At 40.6% G+C, this 21,101-nt stretch overlaps 1 protein-coding gene across 4 annotated transcripts in view; it reads left to right on the forward strand.

Moving 5' to 3' along the window:
* TMCC3 (transmembrane and coiled-coil domain family 3) overlaps positions 1-21,101 on the forward strand; it is a 114,679-nt gene that overhangs the window by 80,182 nt on the left and 13,396 nt on the right. For 2 of the 4 annotated variants that reach the window (XM_027855839.1, XM_027855842.1), the window contains exons 2-3: positions 11,442-12,337; positions 16,004-16,139. In XM_027855839.1, coding sequence (XP_027711640.1) covers positions 11,442-12,337; positions 16,004-16,139 — 1,032 coding nt within the window. Of the gene's footprint in view, positions 1-11,133; positions 11,192-11,441; positions 12,338-16,003; positions 16,140-21,101 lie in introns of those variants that run through there. The other 2 variants (XM_027855841.1, XM_027855840.1) reach the window with 2 other exon arrangements.

The following is a 21,101-nucleotide window of genomic DNA, read 5'->3' on the forward strand; positions in this document are numbered from 1 at the left end:
CCTGTTTATCATTTCTGTTCCTTATACTTAACAGTGCTGAGCAAACCCAGGGCAAGTCATTAATATTTGTTGGTTGGTTGATTGAATGAGACCTTGTGATGAAAATGTTTTCCAGGCTTTTCTTTCCTTATTTAAAAACCCATTTTGTATTTTAATAGGGTTTTGAAAATTAGATTTTTATTGATACCTTTTGTTTTTACATTGCTTAAGTTTCTTGTTACATTCTTTCCCCTCCCTGTTCTCAGAGAGCCAGCCCATTTTCTAACAAGAACCTTGAAAACATAGAAGAGAAGAGAGAAAAAATCAGCAAAACAGATCAATATATTAAGAGCATCTGACATGATATGAAATGTTCCACCCTTATGGACCTTCTACCTCTGCAAAGGAGTGGGGGAGGTATCTTCCTTTCATATCTTTTCTTTGGGGACAAACCTCTTTTTTTCTTTTTTTTTTAGGCAATTGGGGTTAAGTGACTTGCCCAGGGTCACACAGCTAGTAAGTGTCAAGTGTTTGGTCTGAGGCCAGATTTGAACTCAGGTCCTCCTGACTTCAGGGCCGGTGCTCTATCCACTGCGCCACCTAGTTGCCCCAAAACCTCTTTTTTTTTTTAAGACATTTTTGTCAGTATCTTATTTTAACATTGCCTAAACCGATGGGGAACCTGCAACCTTGAGGCCACATGTGACCCTCTAGGTCCTGGGGTGCAGCCCTTTGACTGAATCCAAACTGCACAGAACAAATCCCCTTAATAAAAGGATTTGTTTTGTAAAACTTGGACTCAGTCAAAAGGCCCGAACCCCAGGACCCAGAGGGCCACATGGCCTCGAGGCTGCAGGTTCCCCATCCCTGCTCTAAACTATACCCTGTATCCCTCCTCACTTCCAAATTGCCATGTCTTATAACAAAGAATTTTTAAAAGAAAACATAAAAAGAAGAGAAAAATATCAGTAAAATCAATGAGTACATCAAGCAGAATCAGCGATCTGCAATGTTCCACATCTGGGGACCTTACCCCTCTGCAAAGAATTGGGGGAAACGGGTTTTTCATAGCTTTTCTTTGTGACCGGACCTGCTCTTTGTAATCTGGCAGTGCTTATTTTAGGTCATTTTGTTGTAGTGAGTCTTTTATTTACATTGTTGTAGTCATTGTGTATATTGTGGTTTTAAAATTTTAATTATTTATTTTTAGTTTTCAACATTCACTTCCATAAGCTTTTGAGTTTTAAATTTTCCCCTTCCTTCCTCACCTCCCTACCCAAGATGGCGCGCAATATGATGCAGGCTGTACATATACATTTCTCTTAAACATATTTTTATATCAGTCATGTTGTAAAGAAGAATTAGAACCAATAGGAGGAACCACTGTGTATATTGTTTAGTCTTTCTTCAGCTGGTGGACATCTACTTTGTTTCCAGATCTTTGATACTACGAAAAGTTCTGCTAACTAAGAAATCATTTGTTCCGACCAAGTTGGATTTATAACAGGGGTTCAAGGATGGTTCATCATTAAGAAAACAAGAAATATAATTCATCATTTTAAAAACAATAGCATCCAAATTCACATGATTATCTTGACAAATATAGAAAAATCCTTTAACAAAGTACAACACTTACTCTTACTGATTCTAAAAAAATATAGGTGAAGGGAGATTTAAAAAAAAAAAAAGCAACAACCCTGAAAGTACCTATTTAAAAGCAAGCATCATATACAATGAATTTATACTAGAAGCTTGACCAGTACATACAAAGGTAAAGCAAGTGTGGTCCCTCTTCCTGGTGTTATTTTCTATATAATTCTAGGAATGCTAGCAGTATCAGTAAGGCAAGATAATAAACTGCAAGGCATGAAGATAAGCAAAGGGGAGACCTCAATTACCCCTATTTGCTAGTGATAGCAAAGGTTTACTTGGAAAGTAAATCATCAAAGAATCTAATTCAATTAATAGCTTCAGCAGTTGCTGGTTATAAAATAAAGTTACAGAAATCAACAGCATTTCTACATAATAAGAAGAAAATAATAGAAAGGGAAATCCCATTCAGAATAATTCTCTGTAATATTTGGGAGTCAATCTACCAAAGTATACTTGATACTTAAATAGATTCAATCATAGAATGTTCCTTAAAGAAATTAAAAATTACATAAATAGCTGAAAGAATATTCAGTGGTGATGACTGGGCTGTGCCAATATAACAAAAATGACAATATTATACTTTTAACGATACAGTATTATGTTTTAAGATATATTTTAAATAATGTTTAATTTTAATATTTTTTAAAATATGCTTTATATTTTAAATAATATTCATGATTTTTTAAGGAAAAACAACCCCTCACTAAAACTTTTTTTGACAAAGAGAAATAATTCCTTCTGAATTTTAAGGAATATGGTTCATGAGAGGGGGAACCTTAAGTACTTAAAAGACTGATAATGTGTCCCCCCATTGGGGTAGTATTAACTTTATGTGATCTTTTGTTTGCTTATTGAATTGCATATTTGCTTAGCTGTTTCTCAATCAGTGGGCACCTACCATGAACACTAATCCCTGAGTCAGAGAACCTGAGTTCAAATACTACCTGTGCAACCTTGGGTGAGTCACTGCAGTTCCCTGGGCCTCAGTTTCCTCATCTGTAAAATGTAGGGGGTTGGAGTAGTTGGTATCTGAGGGTTCTCTGTGATCTTAAAGCTATTCATCCAAAGTGCTCTTTCAGCCTCAGTTTCTTTATTTGTAAAATGGGTATGATAATAGCACCTACCTCTAGGTTGTTTTTGAGAATCAAATAAGATAATACAGATAAGGCATTTTGCAAACTTTGTAGCTCTATATAAATGTTAGTTATTATCTTATTTAAACCTTATGAAAAGTGCTGTGCTTTGTTTTACTCCCATTTTATGGATGAGAAAACCAAGAAATTAAATTATTTGCCCAAGGTTACAGAGCAGTTGTGGGTTGTAGGAGGGATTTGTTCTCGGTTTTTTCTGGCTCCAGATCCACCAAGGTATCCATCTCACCACCATGCTGTCTTTCCAGTGAGAATAAAGGGCCAAGAGCACTGACTTTGGAAGCAGGCCTAGGGTTCAAATTCCGCTTTTGTCCTTCATTATCTTTGTGACGTTGGGTGGTACAATTCATCTCTGAGCCTGTTTCCACATCTGTTAAATGAGCATATTGGACTCAGTGACCTCGAAAGTCCCCTCCTGATTTTAAATCGATGATGCAATGAATGTAAGTTTTATTGATCTGACTGCCTCTGCCCTCAGAACAAAGCCAGCCAATGCAGGATTTGGGTCCTCTGTTCTGCTTGAGGGCGGACATTAGAAATGGCCACGGTGTAGAGGGCTTTAGCCTCCCCAACATTTTAGATCAAATGGTTTGTTTCTATTTAAGTAAAGCTTCAGAGACTTTTAAAACCCGAAGGGGACTTTCAAGAGAATTAACACAACAGCTCCATGACCTTCCCTCCCGTTTTTGTGGAGGAGGAAATTGGAGCTCAGCCAAGGGAAGCAACTTTACCACAGAGTCACATTGGGAGTGGCAGGATTTGGAGTGGGCCCCCAGGACTCCGGACCCCTAGTCCAGGTACCAGGCACCTCCGTAGATCCCACAATAGAAGAACCTGGAAAAGGAGCACATCTGTCTGTGATTGTTTTAGCTCAGGTGGTCACCAAGAAGTTATGACACACCTACTATGTGTCTTTCTGCCCTGGTTCTCAACCTTTGCTTATTGTCATGGATCCCCTTTGGCCATCTGGTAAAGCCCCCTCTCCAAATCGTGTTTTATAAATTCATAAAATAAAATACATAGAATTACAAAGAGAACTAATTGTACTGAAATAAAGATGTGTTTTTTTCTCCAACCAAGGTCACAGATTCCTCTCCCCTAACTTCCAAATCTATCCATGGATCCCGGGTTAAGGCCCCCTGGTACAGCTGTAAAGATGCAAATTCAAAAGGGAGACAGGTCCTTCCCTCAAGGAGCTTTCCTGTGGGGAGGCAGGGAGAGTTGATATGTGCACAGATAAGTAAAGTATCTCTCTTTTATTTACATACACACACATATGTGTGTATACACACGTGTATATGCATGCACATGTGTATATACATATGTAACTAATATGTTATTACCTGTATACTGGTATTATTACATTGTACAAATATGTATACATACCATACATACATATATGCACACACACATACATATATACTTACATACCCCATAGCTATATCCACACTCACACACATATCCACAAACCTGTGTAGTGTATGTATTGCATTTAGTTATAAGGGTGCTAACAGCTTGAGAGAACTAGAGTGTGGTGGTGGAGGTGACCCTTGAGGTAGCCAAGGCTTTAGGAGTTGGAGGTGAGCACATCCCAGGCACGGAATGCCCTCCACCCTATACCAAGGCAGGGAGGCAGCCAATAAAGGAGGGGGTCAATGTCACTGGAAGACAGATACGTGGCTGAGGGCAGAGCAAAGGGAAAAACAAGTAAGGTAGGCTGGAGCCCTATGGTGAAGGGCTTTGAATAGAAGTCTGCCTGTGTTTTGTTCTGGAGGCCAGATGGAGCCCCTGACAGTATTTAATTGATCTAAGGCAGGACTGCTTTAGGAATGTGAATCAGGCAGCTGTATGTAGGATAGATTGTGGAGGGGAGAGATAGGATTCAGGGGGATGAGCTAGGAAGCTTGCAGTCAACCCAGAGTGATGATGAGGGTCTGAGCTGGGGGGGCCTGTAGGGTGGGTCCAGAGAGAAGGCTGGAGGGGGAGGGGAGAGGGACTGAATCCAGAGATTCTGGAGAAGTGAAATTGAGAGTACTGGTGCCCTTGAGAGTGAGCGATGGGCCGTGAGATCTGGCCCCTTGAAGGTGCTGACACCTTCCTCTTTCTCCTGAGCCTTGTACAAGTTCTGTCTTGGAGCTAAAATGAATCAAATCGTTCTGATTCCCTTCTGGCCTGAAGCTCTGCAGTTTCCGGAGGGAGAACCAGGCTCCTTTCCAACAGGAGTGTTGTGTTGGGTGGGGTTCATTGTAGTGGCAGGGTGAGGGAAAGATCTCTGTAAGAGAGTTGTCTTCTGTTTGTTTGCATTTCAGTCTCTGGTGAGTAAATGCGTTGGGTTCTCCGAAATGCCCATCCCATTCTGGGCAGGAGCCAGGTGGAGGAAACAGCCCCAGAATGAGTTGTGACTGGCGTCTGAGTGAGGCGTCCTGGGGCTCCTGCTGGGGTGACTAAGCCGTGTTTTAGGAAGCGTGTGTGTGTGTGTGTGCAGACTTGGGTTCTTTGCAGAGTGAATACCGGGCTGGTGGGAGGGAGAGATGACGAGCAATGGGCTGTTTCTTCAGGCATTTGCCTACTTAGGATGGAAGAGTCAGATGGCGTGGGCAGAACATTTTGCATCTGCTGTGTGCAGAGCAGAGAGGCAGAATAAGAGAGGGGTTAGAGTGTCGGGCTTGGAATCCGGAAGGTCTGGGTTCAAATCGTAAGAGTTCTGTGACTCTTTGAGTCAATGAGTGAGTGAATGAATGAATGATGCCAGGTTCTGTGGATATAAATATAAAGACAGTCCCTGCCCTGAAGGCACTTACATTCAAATAGGGGGAGACAGAGGAGTGGTCCTCTACAGCTGGGTGCAGGAAGTCACAGGGATGGTAAGGGGAGTCTGGATGAGATTGCTTAACTTTTCGTGGCCCTAGTGTCTTCATCTGTGAAATGGATATGATAATAGCAATTTAGGTAAAGGTGGGCGCTAACAACTGGCCTGATTAGGAAGGGTCTCATGTAGGAGGTGGCCTCTCAACTCCTGGGATTTCCATTATCTTAGAGGCTGTGCTTTTTACCCATGTGCTTTTGTTGTTACTGTTGTTGAGTTATGTCTGATTCTCCGTGACCCCCTTTGGGGTTTTCTTGGCAAAGATACTGGGGTGGTTTTCCATTTCCTTCTCCAGTTCATTTTACAGATGAGGAGACTGAGGCAAACAGGGTAAAGTGACTTGCCCAGGGTCACACAACTCGGACTTGTCTGAGACCGGTTTTGAACTCAGAAGATGTGCTTTAGGAATATCAGTTTAGCAGATGTGTGGAGGATGGATTGGAGGCAGAGGAGTCTGGAAGCAAGGAGATCAATTATGCTATTGAGTAGTCCAGGGATAGAATTCGGGTGATGGCCGTGGGAAGGGGAGAAGGGAGCAAGGGAGGCTGGGGAGGAAGAGTTGACAACACTTGGCAAATGGGGCAGGGAAGGTTGAGTTTGAGTCTGCGATTGTGAACCCGCTCTGCCCTCATAGAGCTTCCAGTCAATTGTAAAGGGAATAAGTCTATACTATGGAAATATTTTACTTGGCTCCACGTGTATAACCTATATCGAATTGCTTACATTATCAGTGGGGGAGTGGGGATGGAGTGGGAGGAAGGGAGAGAAATTTGGAACACAAAGTTTTGAAAACGAATGTGAAAAATCATTTTTAGGTGTAACTGGGGAAAAAGAAAATACTAAATAAAAAATTAAAAGGTCATAAATCTAATACTTTTATAGATAAGGAAATTGGGACCCATAGAGGGCCCCGGGTTACACAGTTTATATCTGACAGCCTAGATTTGAACATGACTTATTTATTATATTTTAAACATTTATTATGCACCTACTTTATGCCAGGCACTGTGCTAAGTGCTCAGGATATAAATAAAACCAAAGATAGGCCCTGCCCTCAAGAAGCTTATAATCTAATAGGAGAAGACAATGCAGAAAAGGGAGTGGGGCAGAGGAGAGGAGAAGGTACCCAGGAGGCAGGGGCTCCTGACTCCCAGGACCATGCTATTGCTGTATCTTACTGCCCCCCCCCCACATCCATCTTCATTCCATCTCCATTTTCCACATGATGGAAGCACCAGGTTTTTGCTTCCTTCCTCTACCACTTACTGACTGAGTGACCTTGACCTAAAGCTCCCTGGGTCCTCATTCCTTGTCTGTAAAGAGTGTGTGTGTGTGTGTGTGTGTGTGTGTGTGTGTGTGTGTGTGTGTGTGTGTGTGTGTGTGTGTGTGTGTGTAAAAGTAGCAGAGTTGAGGGAGAAGGTAGTTGTTGGAGAAGACCTCAGCTCTAAATCCATGATTCCTTGAGCCAAGGGCTGAATCTGGATTTCACAATGGATATAAATGGGACACTTCATGGCTTATTTTCTTATCACTGGCCGCCTGTCTATAGTTCCAGTTTGTATTCAAGGCAGTTATAAGTATATAATGATAGGGAAGACCGCTCTAGAGTTGGCCAATTAACTCGTGATTTCTCGTGTAGACAAATTACATGTCAACAATAGTTTAGCCTTTCTCAAGCCAAATTTTTTGGGGGGTACGGACAGAAGAGAAGGGCATGGCTGCTAATGAGGAACAAAATGAACCCATGTTGAAAAGTACCTCTTCGGTAGAAATCCAGGGCTTTGAAAAGTTTACAGTGAATTTGGAACAGAGATTTTTAATCTGAGATCAGTTTTATTTATTTGAATTTGATTTAAATGGGATTTATTTTGACAATTCCTTTAAAAAAACATGTTAAGTGAATGTCAGTATAATTGGTTTCCTTTGTAATCCTGTGTGTTTTATATGATGTATTAAAAACATGATTTTGAAAAGGGGGTTGTAGGCATCTTCACATTGTCAGAGGGGTCCATGACATAAAAGGTTAAAAATCTCAGGTTTAGAATGTAAGCTCTTGGTGGGCAGAGACTTTTGTATTTATATCCACAGCCCCGAGTACAATGTCTGATGCCTAACAGGAGCGTACTAAATGCTCATTTCATAACTGAGGTCATTAAGTCCAATGCCCAGAAGGAGCCCCGGATCACATTGTTTCAACAGTGGATCTGGAGCTTGGGACCTCAAAGGTCGTTCAGTTCAGCTCATTGCCTTTACAGACAAGAAAACTGAAGCTCTGGGAGCTGAACTTACTCAACGTCACATACATTATCAAAGTCAGGATTTGAACTGAGGTCCTCCACTTTTGACCATATTGTGTTAGTATCTAGATAAGAATCCCAAGTCTTCTGAATCTAAGAGTTTAATGATTTTTTTTTTCCATCTGACACTATTTTGGGTCAATATAATACAAAAAAAAGGTCGTTATTAAGCACCAACCAGGCACTGTTTAGTGATAAAAATGGAAGTCCATACAATCAAGAGATTGTCATTCTACTGGGGGAGGGAGATAAGCTTATCCTTGAAGAAGGAGCATGCTCTCAATATGAGGGAAGATGAGTAAGGCTTCCTGTAGGAAGCCTTATGTGAGCTGAGCCATGGTGGATGCTGGGTGGCCCAAACCCCTATTGGTGTAACCGATAAAAAATGGGGCCATACATGACTCTTGGAATTCAGGGATTCTTCAATGATGTATTCAGTTTCCTGAGTTATTTGGGGGTTGGGGGGAAACCCATCTTCCTAGATTTATGGAGCTCTTAAGAAATTATCTGGGTCAGTTCTCCAGTCTAGGCAAGTCTACACCTAGCTGCTCAAGAGTGGTCACTCTAAATAATGGGCTTCCCCAGTTTCACTGTGGTATCAATGGAGGATAAATTCGTTTGCTAGTTCTGAAAGGGCTCGTCAGCAGATTTCAACTTGATTCTTCCTGATTCCATATCCACCCCCGGTCTCTATCCACCGCACCACCAGCTGCCTCTGGTGGAAATCATAAATCACATTTATATAGTGCTTCTGGCCTCAGACACTTAGTGTATGACCCTGCGCCAGTCACTTAACCTCTATTTGCCTCTTGTTTCCTCCACTGTAAAATGATAACCGCCTCTACATTGATGCAAAGATGAAATGAGATAATATTTGGAAAAAGTGCCTAGCACATAGTAGGTGCTATATAAATGCTTATTCCCGTCCCCTACTTATTAAATGCCATGCTGGGCACTATATAAAGTCTTATTTTATTCCCTTTCATTTTCTGTTGTTTATTTTACATTACATTATGTTTTATTCCCCTGTTTTTAATAATAAGATCATTATTATCTTGTAGGGTTAGATCTGTCTTCTTGCCCCCCCCCCCCCCCCCCCCAAGTGCTTCAACATTGCCAAGTGGATTCCATTTTCCATTCTGGTCATCACTTGTTGTCTTGTCTTGCCAGCAGAACTATGCTTCATATTCATGGAAAAATTCATGGTATGTGGGAAGAGAGATCATTATTAAACTTATCTTCCTAAGTCATCTGAGCCACCAGTGACCCAGCGTGTGACCTGGCACTCTTCAATATAAAATACAATATTTTTAAGGTGCTTTAAAATACTTTTAAGAACTGAATATTAAGTGTGAATATTAAAGGCTGGTGAGCCCTGAAACATGGAAGGCTGGTGATAATGTTATTTTTTTTTACTTTTTCCTTTATTTATTTTTAACATTAATGTTTTTATAATTTGGAGTTCCAAATTCTTTCCCTTCCTCCCACCCATTGAGAAGGCAAGAAATATGATATCAATTGTACATGTGAAGTCATGCAAAAATGTATTTCCATATTAGCCATGGTAGTTATGTTAATGTCACATTTAAATGCTAGGTTCATTCATTGACCAACCCCTTGACAAAAGGTAATCCGTGGCATTTAAATGTATTAGCTCTTCTTAGACTCTTTTTGAAGCTGTGTCTGAAGGCAGTTCTTAATTTGATTTAAGGGATTACTATTTCCAAATAAGATCCGGTTTATATTTTGTTGTCTTTTTTCTTTGGAGACTTTTGTTGAAATTCACTAGAACTATGACTAAAGAATTCTGGTATGTAGAACAAATTCAGTGATTAAGGTGTCCAGGGCAAATTCAGGAATAATTACACAATTTGGGGAGAGTATGTGCCCTCCAGAGAGTGTAGCCTATACCCCTGCAATATAACTGGCAGCAGGACTACCCTCACCTCTCCAACTACCCAACCCACTGAAATAGTTTGGGAGGCAGCAGGTGAAGGAAGATGAACTCAGGAGGAGGAGACATGCATCCCCATCCCAGAGCCAAATGATGGAATCAGAGTGACTGAGAAGTCATGGTATAGGGCCAATGGAGAAATGTGAAGTGCAGGGATGGTTGGCAGAGAACCACGGGCAGAAGAGGAACCTTGTACCCCACCCCCAGGTTGACACCTAGTAGCAAAGACCTAATTGCCCCATCATAGTTAAAGATTTACAGTTCAATAAAATGTGGTTCAGGAACAGGTATCTAGTACTGGAAAGGTGATCTCAAAAATCATGCAATCCAGTGTCCTCATTTGTAGGCAAGGAAACTGAGGCTCAGAAAAGTTGTGTGTCTTTAGGTAATTCCAACACTTCTGTCCATTGTAATATGCTTCTTCTGTGGGACTGATCATCACCTTTTTGGGGTGCTCAGTCTTTCCCTTGAGACTTAACTTTTTCAGCATTCAAGGAGAGAAGCAGCCCATTTCAGTTCTAGAGCTCAGACGCACCTCTGACACCTGACACCTGTGTGACCTGAGGCAATTCATTTTGCGTCTCTCAGCCTCAATTTCCTCATCTGTAAAATGAGGAAGTTGACCTAGATGACCTCGGAGGTCCCTTCAGCTCAAGGGTCCTGAGACCCTAAGATCCATTTCTTATCTGAGATAAATGACTACGGAAATTTTTTTTGAGTGTTCTCTTATTTTCAGTTTCTAAAGAGTGCATTTGTATTACTCAATTATCCTAATTAACCTAACTTCATCACATTACTTCACCACTCTGTGTACAGAGTCTGTTATGGAAAACAAACTTCCTGGCCCTGATGGCCCTGGGAACTTGAATCTACAAGGATTCTTTCTTTCCTTCTCTCTTTCTCTCTTTCTTTCTTTCTTTCTTTCTTTCTTTCTTTCTTTCTTTCTTTCTTTCTTTCTTTCTTTCTTTCTTTCTTTCTTTCTTTCTTTCTTTCTTTCTTTCCTTCCTTCCTTCCTTCCTTCCTTCCTTCCTTCCTTCTCTCCACCCTTCTCTCTAGTTTGACTCATATCAGTGACTGTCAAAGTTCTCTAAAAGAGGGAAGGGCAAAGATCCAAGTTACCTGGGCACCTTGAAAAGCCCCAAACTGGATGGTGACCTCATTCTCATTCATGGCTTTCTTCTGTTGCCTGATTAGACAGTGAAACAGTGAATCATTCAGTGAACACACCTTGATGAAGGCAGGAGACAGGCTGTCCTGAAGCGAGCTCTTATGGTAGCTAGCAGCTTTCATGGTCTCTTTATTATTGACTATTTGGAACCCCCTGACTTTGATTTCATTAGATTATGTACATTTTTATGTGGTTTTGTAACTTTAAAGTGTGGAGGGAGGAAGGAAACCAAAAAAAGCAATTTTATTTTAAAAAATATTTTTATTTCATATTTATTATAAATTATTAATTTATTTTAAACGTATCTTATTTGTTTTATAGGATAGAATAAATATTTTTTTATTGGCAGTCAGCTTATTTTTCATTCTTTCAGGTGGAAAGGCATGACATGAACACCCTGAGCCTTCCTCTCAACATCCGGCGTGGGGGATCTGACACCAACCTCAACTTTGATGTCCCTGATGGCATCCTGGACTTTCACAAGGTCAAGCTCACGGCCGACAGCTTGAGACAGAAGATTCTCAAGGTGACTGAACAGATCAGGATCGAGCAGACGTCCCGCGATGGGAACGTGGCGGAATACCTCAAGCTTGTGAACAGTGCAGACAAGCAGCAGGCCGGACGCATCAAGCAGGTGTTTGAGAAGAAGAATCAGAAGTCGGCCCATTCCATCGCCCAACTCCAGAAGAAATTGGAGCAGTACCATCGGAAGCTCAGGGAGATTGAACAGAACGGCACCTCGCGCACCTCCAAGGACAACGCCAAGGACAACCTGAAAGATGGCCACAGTAAATCTCGGCCAGCAGGCCAAGGGATGGACGGTGGGAAGTCAGGTGTGCCGGGGGTCTCCCTGACGCCGCCCGTCTTTGTTTTCAACAAGTCCAGGGAGTTTGCCAATCTGATCCGGAACAAATTTGGAAGTGCAGACAACATTGCCCACCTAAAGAGCTCCTTGGAAGAGTTCAGGCCGGAGGCCAGCTCTCGAGCCTACGGGGGCAGCGCTACCATCGTGACCAAGCCGAAATACGGTAGTGACGACGAGTGCTCTAGCGGCACGTCGGGCTCTGCGGATAGTAATGGCAACCAGTCCTTTGGGACCGGCGGTACAAACACGCTGAGCAGCCAGGGGAAGCTGGCCGTGATCTTGGAGGAGCTGCGGGAGATTAAGGAAACCCAGACTCAGTTGGCAGAGGACATCGAATCTCTAAAGGGGCAGTTCAAAAGAGAGTACAGCTTCATTTCTCAGACGTTGCAAGAGGAACGGTACAGGTATTGTTTGCCACTCTCTGTTCTGTGCGGAAGTAGATGAATAAATTCACAGGGCGAGTGTGCGTGACCGCAGAGGGCCTGTCCTTGTTAGAGGATGTTCTAATGGGGATGGTTTCCATGGATATGTGGCAATGGTCCTTTTCTAGATGGCACACTTCTGAGAGCGTCCCTCAATTTGTGACAAAAACAATACAGAGATGTGTGTGTGTGTGTGTATCTGTACAAACATAATGCTATGTGTTTCTAAAATCTGCAAGGCATATGCATTCATTTTAAGTTCCTAGCCTAGCAGAACCCTGTTTTTCAATATGCTTAAAATATTTTAAATTTCGCTTTTAAAAATACATTTAAAAATATTTTTAAATTTTAATTTTTTACATTTAAAATTCATTAAATTTTAGTTGAATAATAAAATTAAAGTTTAAAATAGGTTTTAAAAATGTAAAAAGTCTTACATTAATTTATGCGTACACAATATTTCAGGGAAGGGGGAGCATGAGATTGTGTATCTCCAGTGGTACCACAGTAGAAAGAGCACTGACTTTGGATTTAGATGGCATGGGTTTGAATCCTCCTTCTGATACTGACTCCCTGTCTTACTTTGGGCAAGTTGTATTTGACTTGGTCTCCTGGCTCATGAAGAATCATCTTTTCCTCTGCTTCTCTCAGGCTCACTTTCTTCCTCTGTAAAATGAGGGGATTGGATCAGATAGCTTCTGCAGTCTCTTCTAACTCTTTTATTGTATCTGTGATCCTATCACCTTTCTTCTCTTCCCCAAAGTCACTACCAAATTTTTTATAATGTTCCCTCATTGATAAAATGGGGATAATAATGGTACCTGCCTCACCGGGTTGTTGTGAGGGTCAAATGAGGTAATATACAACTTTGCAAACCTTAAAGCTTTCTATGTAAATGCTAGCAAAATGTTTTTAAAATTAAATAATGTGAAAAAATTTAAATTTAAAAAAACCAAAGTAATTCAGGTTAACAGTTATTTTGTAGGCTCCTGTTGTGTGCCAGGCACTGAGATGTCCCTGAGGATTTTCCCTCTCCTCCCCCTGCCAGAAAAACCCCCTAACAACCAAACAAACAAAAATTTACATTGTGATGGGGAATAACAGTAAAAGTCTTGAGGGGATGGGGAAATGATTCCTTCAGAATGAGGAAACTCCCCCCACCAGTGCCCACTGGCAGATGTTCTCCAACAAAGTCTTTAAGAATTACCTGGGGACGGTGACAGATCAAATGACTTATTCAGAGTCAACCAGCACATATCAGGTGGGACTTGAATGCAGGTTTTCATGACTCCATGACTGGCTTTTCATCCATTTGTTGAGCCACCTTGATTCTCATGAATCTGACATGATATCAGTAGTAACAGTTTTGAGAGGCAGGTTGAACTCTGACTCTGACCCCTACTGGCCAAATGGTCACTTAACCTCTCGTTATCCCAGGCAGCTCTCTAAGACCATAAAGTATTGGTCAGTTGCTAGTCAGCATTGGTAGAGGGAATTTTCACACTGGGAGTTCGCTGCACTGGTTAAAACATAGATTCAGACAAAAATCAAAACTAACTACAATGAGTGGATGACTTCATATAGTATCTTAGAATTTTCAAAGCATTTTCCATATATTATAGAATATCTCATTATCTGTAATATATTATCTATAATTATTTCCATAGAGTACCTCATTTGAGCCTCACATCTACCTATAAATTAAATGCTACAAGTATTATTCATATTTTATGAATGAACTTTATGAGTAAACTCAGTTTATGAGTAAACTGAGGCTTAGTTTAAAGTAATAGCCATGGTCATGAAAATGACCTGAGTGTCTGAGGGGATGATGAAACCCAGGTCTGTCCCAACTCCCAAACAGAATGCTTTCCACCGTACTCTCTGTGATTAGCCTACAAGGTGAATCTTCTAACCCCCAAGAGTGGAGTTTAATTTTAGTTTAGAGAGCTATTTTTGTTTTTTTACTCCTGATAAAAACAAACTGCTCATCACATGTGTCTTTGTGCATGTGTACACACACACACACACACACCCCCCTGTAGGTTTGATTTGATTTTCCAGAGCATCAATCAATATGTTAATAATCATTAGACATTTATTAAGCCTCTACTATGTGCCAGGTACTCTGTTAAGCACTAGGGATACAAAAAAGAGACAAAAGGCAGTCCCTGCCCTCAAGGAGCTTACAATCTGAACATGAAAAAATATGATCTAAAGTGTAAAAAATATAATTGATGTTATGGGCGTCATGACATCATGGATGCCATTCTGGCTTTGGAATCAGGAAGATCTAGGTTCAGATTCTGCCTTCTAACATCTACTTACTGTGTGATGCCAGGCAAGTCATGTAATTCCTCATGCTCCTAGGCTACTCTCTTAAAACACAGTTGAATAAATGTACAGACTTTAGTATCCTGAAGAGAATACAGCATCATCTTAGACTACTGATCTGTGGTGAAGAAAGTTAGCACCCTGGTAATTCATTGAACCAATGAAGTCACAGATATTGTCCCTCCTCCCCTACCAAAAAAAATTTTGCACCAGAATTTGTGGGACCTTGAAACGTTTTCCATATATTGAGAAAAGCAATCTGTCTTTTGTAACAACCTGGATTTCTCCTTGGCCCGATCTCCAAACAGTTTATTTCAGGTTGGGTGGAAATACTATAAAATCTTGGAATGGGCTCCAGTGTCCTTGACACCAAAGCCCAGGTTAAACTCAGCAGTAATGGTCATGATAGCTATTATCTACTCCGATTATAAAACTATTTTATATCCTTTATCTTTTGTGAGGTTCTTAGTAATTCTTGTTGAAGGTTTATGGTGTGCATTTCGGAGTGGTTAGGAGTAGATTGAGGTGGTTACACTTGGGAATTAAACCCAAGTTGGCTTTATGGTATGTGAGATCCATGACAGTGAGACTCCTTTTAGCAAATGGCAAAGAAAAGGGCAGACATCCCGCCAAGATGGGTGCCAGCAGGATGTAGCCTTTTTATTATCCTGAAACACATCCCAAGGCATTCTTCTATTCACACCGGCCTTGGCAAAATGCATTAGCTGATGAAATCTGTTCCTGCCTTCATTATGGTCACTTGGCATTTGAGCAGAAAGAGCCCCTCCTGATAAGATTTTTAGTAGAGTGAGAGGAGTCTGGCAGAGACTGGAAATAAGGAGAAAGAAAAAGTAAGATCTGGTGTAAATTAAAATCTCTGAAGTTAGGACAAAGAGACATCAGAAGAGTCATCTCCTTACAGCCTGCAGAGTTTGGGTTCTGTATAATCCAACATGGTTCTCCCATCCAAAGGGAACAAGTCTTAACTAGAAACATGGTCCGGTGGTCAAGCAGACTTCTTTTTTGTAGCTGGATCTCCATCCTTCCCTCCTTTTCTGTTTTATCTTTCCATTTGTTAAAGGAAAAGGCTGTCTCTATCAGGAGAGAAGAATGGTTGAGTGGAGGATAAAAAGAGTAAGCTAAGCATCTCTCTAGGTGACTGGAGTGATTTCAGGTGGAATTTTTTTTCTTCTTTTTAAAAAAATTTTTTTCAGGTAGAATTTTTAAAAGGTCTCTACTGGTTTCATAATTGTACTATGTGAAGACATTTCCAAAAAAAGGTATACTTACACTTGATTTCACTTTTTTGAAAAGGTATGAGAGGCTAGAAGATCAGCTTCATGACTTAACAGATCTTCACCAGCATGAGACCACCAACCTGAAGCAAGAACTGGCCAGCATAGAAGAGAAGATGGCCTACCAGGCCTACGAAAGGTCTCGAGATGTTCAGGTACAACCCTTAATGATCTATTTTTTTTAATTAGTTTCATTGATTTCTTTATTTTATCAGCATGGTTGATTCTGGATATTTCATCTTCCCCGCCTAACATTGGAACCCTCCCTAGAAAATCAATGAACTGTATGTATGTCAGGGTATACAACATACTGTCTCCATAGCCCCCCACTTCTCTACTAAGAGATGTTTCACTCCAACTTTTGCTCCATTGGCTAGATACTTAGAAATTCTTCCTTGATTCAGATATAGACACAAGCTTTAACTTCCCTAAAGAAAGTGAAATATTTTCCTTTATGACCCTAAGGGGCATGATTATGGGAGCATAATTTTGAAACCCCTGCCTTCATTCAGTACATACTTCCTCCCTCCCTTATCAGACAGGAAGTAGAGATTCATTCTTTCTAGAGAGACAGCCATTCCACCCATCTGCTTTGATCAGGTAAACAAATGTCTATTGAACATCCACCATGTGTATAGGGCTCTGTTAGTGTAGCTGCAAATAGAAGGATCAATGACCTAGGAAGCATTTATTATGCACGTACTATATGCTAGCTACTTTTCTAGGCATTTAAGATACCTTCAAAGGGTTTACATTCATTCAGGGAAGACAAAATGTACACAAAAAAAAACTGGGGGAAGGAGTGATATAATCCCTTCCCTGAAGGATCCTATTCTCTAGTTGGAGAGAAGAGACTGGTGCACATTTAGAATCCTTATCAAACCATGCCAGACCTAATATCTCCCTGAGAGCAAGGATTATTTCATTTTAGAATTTTTTTCCTCTTTTTATCTCTAGTGCCCAATATAGCCTGGCATATAGTAGGCAATTAATAAATGCTTGGCCTCGTGTTTATTTGTCAGATTGTGGTATAGAAACAGATGTGCAATTCAGAAGAGTGTTTCCTCATAGTTCTTCAGAGTTCAGAAAAAGTAACATGAGTAAGGGATGGAGAAAGTTTCATGAAAAAGGCAGGACATGAGCTGGGCCTTAAAGGATGAATAAGATTTAGATTGGTAGAAGATACAGCAAGTCTTGATATAGATTGTTACTCTCTTTAGGCAAAGGACAGTGTCCTTTCTATCTTTGTAACCCTAGTGCCTAGCACCTAGTAGGCAATTAATAAATATTGAACTTGCTGGATTAGACTGAGTTAGATTAATCGACATAGAATAATCCCTTCCACCAGAATATAAGCTTTCTGAGGGCAGATACTGTTTTGTGTTTTTTTAAAAATACATTTGTTTCCACAGTATCTGGCTCATAGTAGGCAATTAATAAATACTTACTGGATTGGACCAAGTTGGATTAATTACAATATTTAGACTAATCATTCCATCAGAATGTAGGCTTTCTGAGGGCAAGTACTGTTTGTTTGTTATTATTTGTATCCCTAATGCCTGGCACATAGTAGGTAATTAATAAATACTTACTGGATTGGACTTAGTTGGATTAATTGCCATATTTAGACTAATCCATCCATCAGAATGTGAGCTCTCTTAGGACAGGTACTGGTTTTTGTTTTTGCATTTGGATCCCCAGTGCCTGGCATACAGTAGGTAATTAATAAATGTTTGCTGATTTAAGGATGATGTCTCCTAATAGGGGACAAGTTTGAATGCAGAGCTATGAGGTCTTTTCAAGGAGGAAGCTTACTTTTTATGATATTTTAACTTTTAGAGTATTTATATCTGGTGGTTCCATGAAAAATGTTCATAGTCTTATCTCCATTTTACAGATGGTAAGAGTCCCCAAAGGTGTGCCCTTGACTCTCTTTTCTCTCTCCCCTTAATCCCCTGGAAATCTCACCTACACCCACAGATTCTTCAATCATTTCTCTATAACTGGCAAATCTATCTGTCTTGTCCCATCCTCTTTCCTACATCCTAGAAACTCATCAAAACTGCCTCCTGGACCTCTCCATTGAACGCCACCAATGTCTGTTCCCTCTCGTGTAGAATAGCAGGGTAGGGCACTAGGCTTGAAGGCAAGGAGGCCTGAGTTCATATGTCACCTCTGACACATTAGCTGTGTGACCCTAGGCAAACCTGTGCCTCAGTTTCCTTATCTCTTAAATGAATAATATCTGCCCCTTCCTTCATATTCTCACTTCCCCTTCTCTTCATGCAGCCTCCCTGTTGACCTTACCTAGGAAAATGTCGCTGTCTCCGAACTGTTTCCTTTGCCTCAAGTCACTCTTGGACCACATGCCTTACATCCCCCACCCCCTTTCACAAACTTTCAATACTTTCCCATTATTATCGACAGAATAAAACCCAAGCTTCTTAGATTAACATCCAAGGTCCCCCATGGTCACAGTGGATATTTCACTCTTCCCCTCTCTGCCACACACACACACACACACTCACACACACACACCCCCACACACACATATACACACATCATAGACTGTTAGGTCCAGATGAAACCCTAGAGCTTATCTGGGCCAAACCAAACCAAATGCTTCCAGTTCTAAGGAGAACCTTCCCTTATCTGATAGAATCCAAATTTCCTGAGAGTCCAAACTATTTGATTTTGGTGTTTATACTTCTAGCACAGTACCTGGTATATAGTAGGGGCTTAATAAATGCTTGTTAACAATTGATTGTTTCCCCTACTTATGCAGTTGGCATTTGAGATTGTTTTCAAGAGTCAGACTGGCCTGGAAATACTGAGAGCTTTATGTTTTTTATTATGGGTGTGTTTTAGCTTTCACAAGTTAAGGCTTAAACCTTAAGACACAAAGGGGTGGGGGGATGGGGGCAAGGGTGGAGTTGGGACAAGAGAAGCATATAATAACTAAGGCAGCATCTGGCATCACCACACCAAGGTGGGGTAGGGTAGGGAAAGGATATACTTTGGGCGTGCCAGCTGGGCAGTGAGGGGTCTGTGCCACACATAGCTGCCTCTGCATACTAGGACAGCCCACACAAGTGGGCAGGCACCACGCTGGGGCTAAGGCAAGGCAAGTGGAAGCCATGGATTTTCCAGAAGGGCAGGGTTTTGCTCTGCCATGAGGCACCAGGGATTGGCCTCACATTAAAATCACAGGGTAAGAAAGTTTCCAGCATGGACATTTGGAACTCTAGAGGATTCTCCCAAAGGGCTAAAGTTAAGGCAGCCTGTCGCAAGAAAGCAGAGACCCCCCAAACTAGAGAGGGTTTTGTTTTGGACTACTTTAGCTTTATATTGGTCTAAAAAAGTCCACAACCCCAAAATAAAGGAAAAAAAAATACAGAGGTAGGTATTCACTGAAAAATAATTATACAGATTTATGAACCTAAAAATTCTGGCTTATAGTGAAGAGATGTTTTTTTTCCTTCTCTGACAAGCAAATATTTCATGAAAGAACAAAGTCTTTTAAGTGAGAGATCTTGGGTTCAAATCCCAAGTTCTGTTTATTACATGTGTGACACGGTCACTTAACTTCTCTGGGCCTCAGTTTCCTCATCTGTAAAATGAAAGGGTTGAATTAGATGGCGTCTGAGGGCCCTTCCAACTTGGGCTCTGTGGTTCTGTGATAATATGATAGGAATTCTCTCATGTTCCTGATGTTTCCACCCAGGGGTATGCTAGAGCAAACTCACACCTATCAAGTGTTAAATTTTCACTGTGAGCAACAACGTGGGAACCCACAGAAGGAGAATGTTTCTTGGGGCAGTGGTCTGAAGGGTGAATCTTTTGCCAGATTTTGCTTAGGTGTTTCAGAATTTAACTTTGAGCTGTTGAATGTGAGTTTAATTTTCTTAATAAAAAAAAAAGTCAGGAGGACCTGAGTTCAAATGTGGCCACAGACCAAACACTTAACACTTACCCTGGGCAAGTCACTTAACCCCAATTGCCTTAAAAAAAAAATGATTATAAGACACTTATGAAGGACTTAGGATAAAAAATGCTGTCCATCTCCAGAGAAAGAACTGATGGTGTCTGAATGCAGATTGAAGCATACTTTTTTTTACTTTATTTTTCTTGAGTTTTTTTTTTTTTTTTGGTCTATGTTTTCTTTCACAACATGACTGTTATAGAAGTGTTTTGCATGACTACACATGTATAACCTATATTGAATTGCTTGCCTTCTCAATGAGGGAGGAAGGGAGAGAATTTAGAACTCAAAGTTTTAAAAATGAATGTTAAAATTGTTTTTACATGCACCTGAGGGAAAATAAAATACTAAATATATTTTTACAAAGGATTGATTTAAAATTAAAAAAACACCTTGGAAATCAGCAAATACTGTAAATTGGAGTTTATTATTTTAGTAATTGTCTAGACTTGAGAAAATGTTAGTAATACAGATTAAACTAATAAAACAGATTCAAAATATGCCCTCTGTTTTCAGAAAACCAGTTATTAAACATTTACCAGCATCCCCCTGCTTTGTAGGCATAACCCATCTGGATGAAGTGTTACAAAACTGTGTTGCATCAGTTACACCTAGGCAGCTAGGTGTCATAACAGGTAGAGTGCTGGACCTGGAGGCAGGAAGACCTGAGTTCAAATCCCACCCCAGATATTTACTAGCTGTGTGACCCTGGGCAAGTCACTTAAAATCTGTTTGCCTCAGTTTCCTCATCTGTAAAATGGGGGTAATTGGCTACTTCCTAGGGTTGTTGTGAGGATAAAGTGAAACAATATTTGTAAAGCACTTTGCAAACTTTAAATCTCTATATAATTGCTAGCTATTATGACTCTCGCTATTATTGCTACTACTACTATTCCTGCTGCTATTATTGCTGCTACTACTCCTACTACTATTACTACTATTCTTACTATTCCTGCTACTCCTACTACTGCTGTTACTACCACTACTCTTGCTACTGTTACAATTCCTGCTACTATTACCCCTACCATTTCTGCTATTACTACTACTACTACTACTACTATTACTACTACTGCTACTATTACTACTACTACTACTATTACTACTATTCCTGCTACTACCCCTACTATTCTTACTA

Source organism: Vombatus ursinus, unplaced genomic scaffold (genome assembly GCF_900497805.2).
Source record: "Vombatus ursinus unplaced genomic scaffold, bare-nosed wombat genome assembly UNPS02011334.1, whole genome shotgun sequence".
NCBI classification, from domain to species: Eukaryota; Metazoa; Chordata; class Mammalia; order Diprotodontia; family Vombatidae; genus Vombatus; species Vombatus ursinus.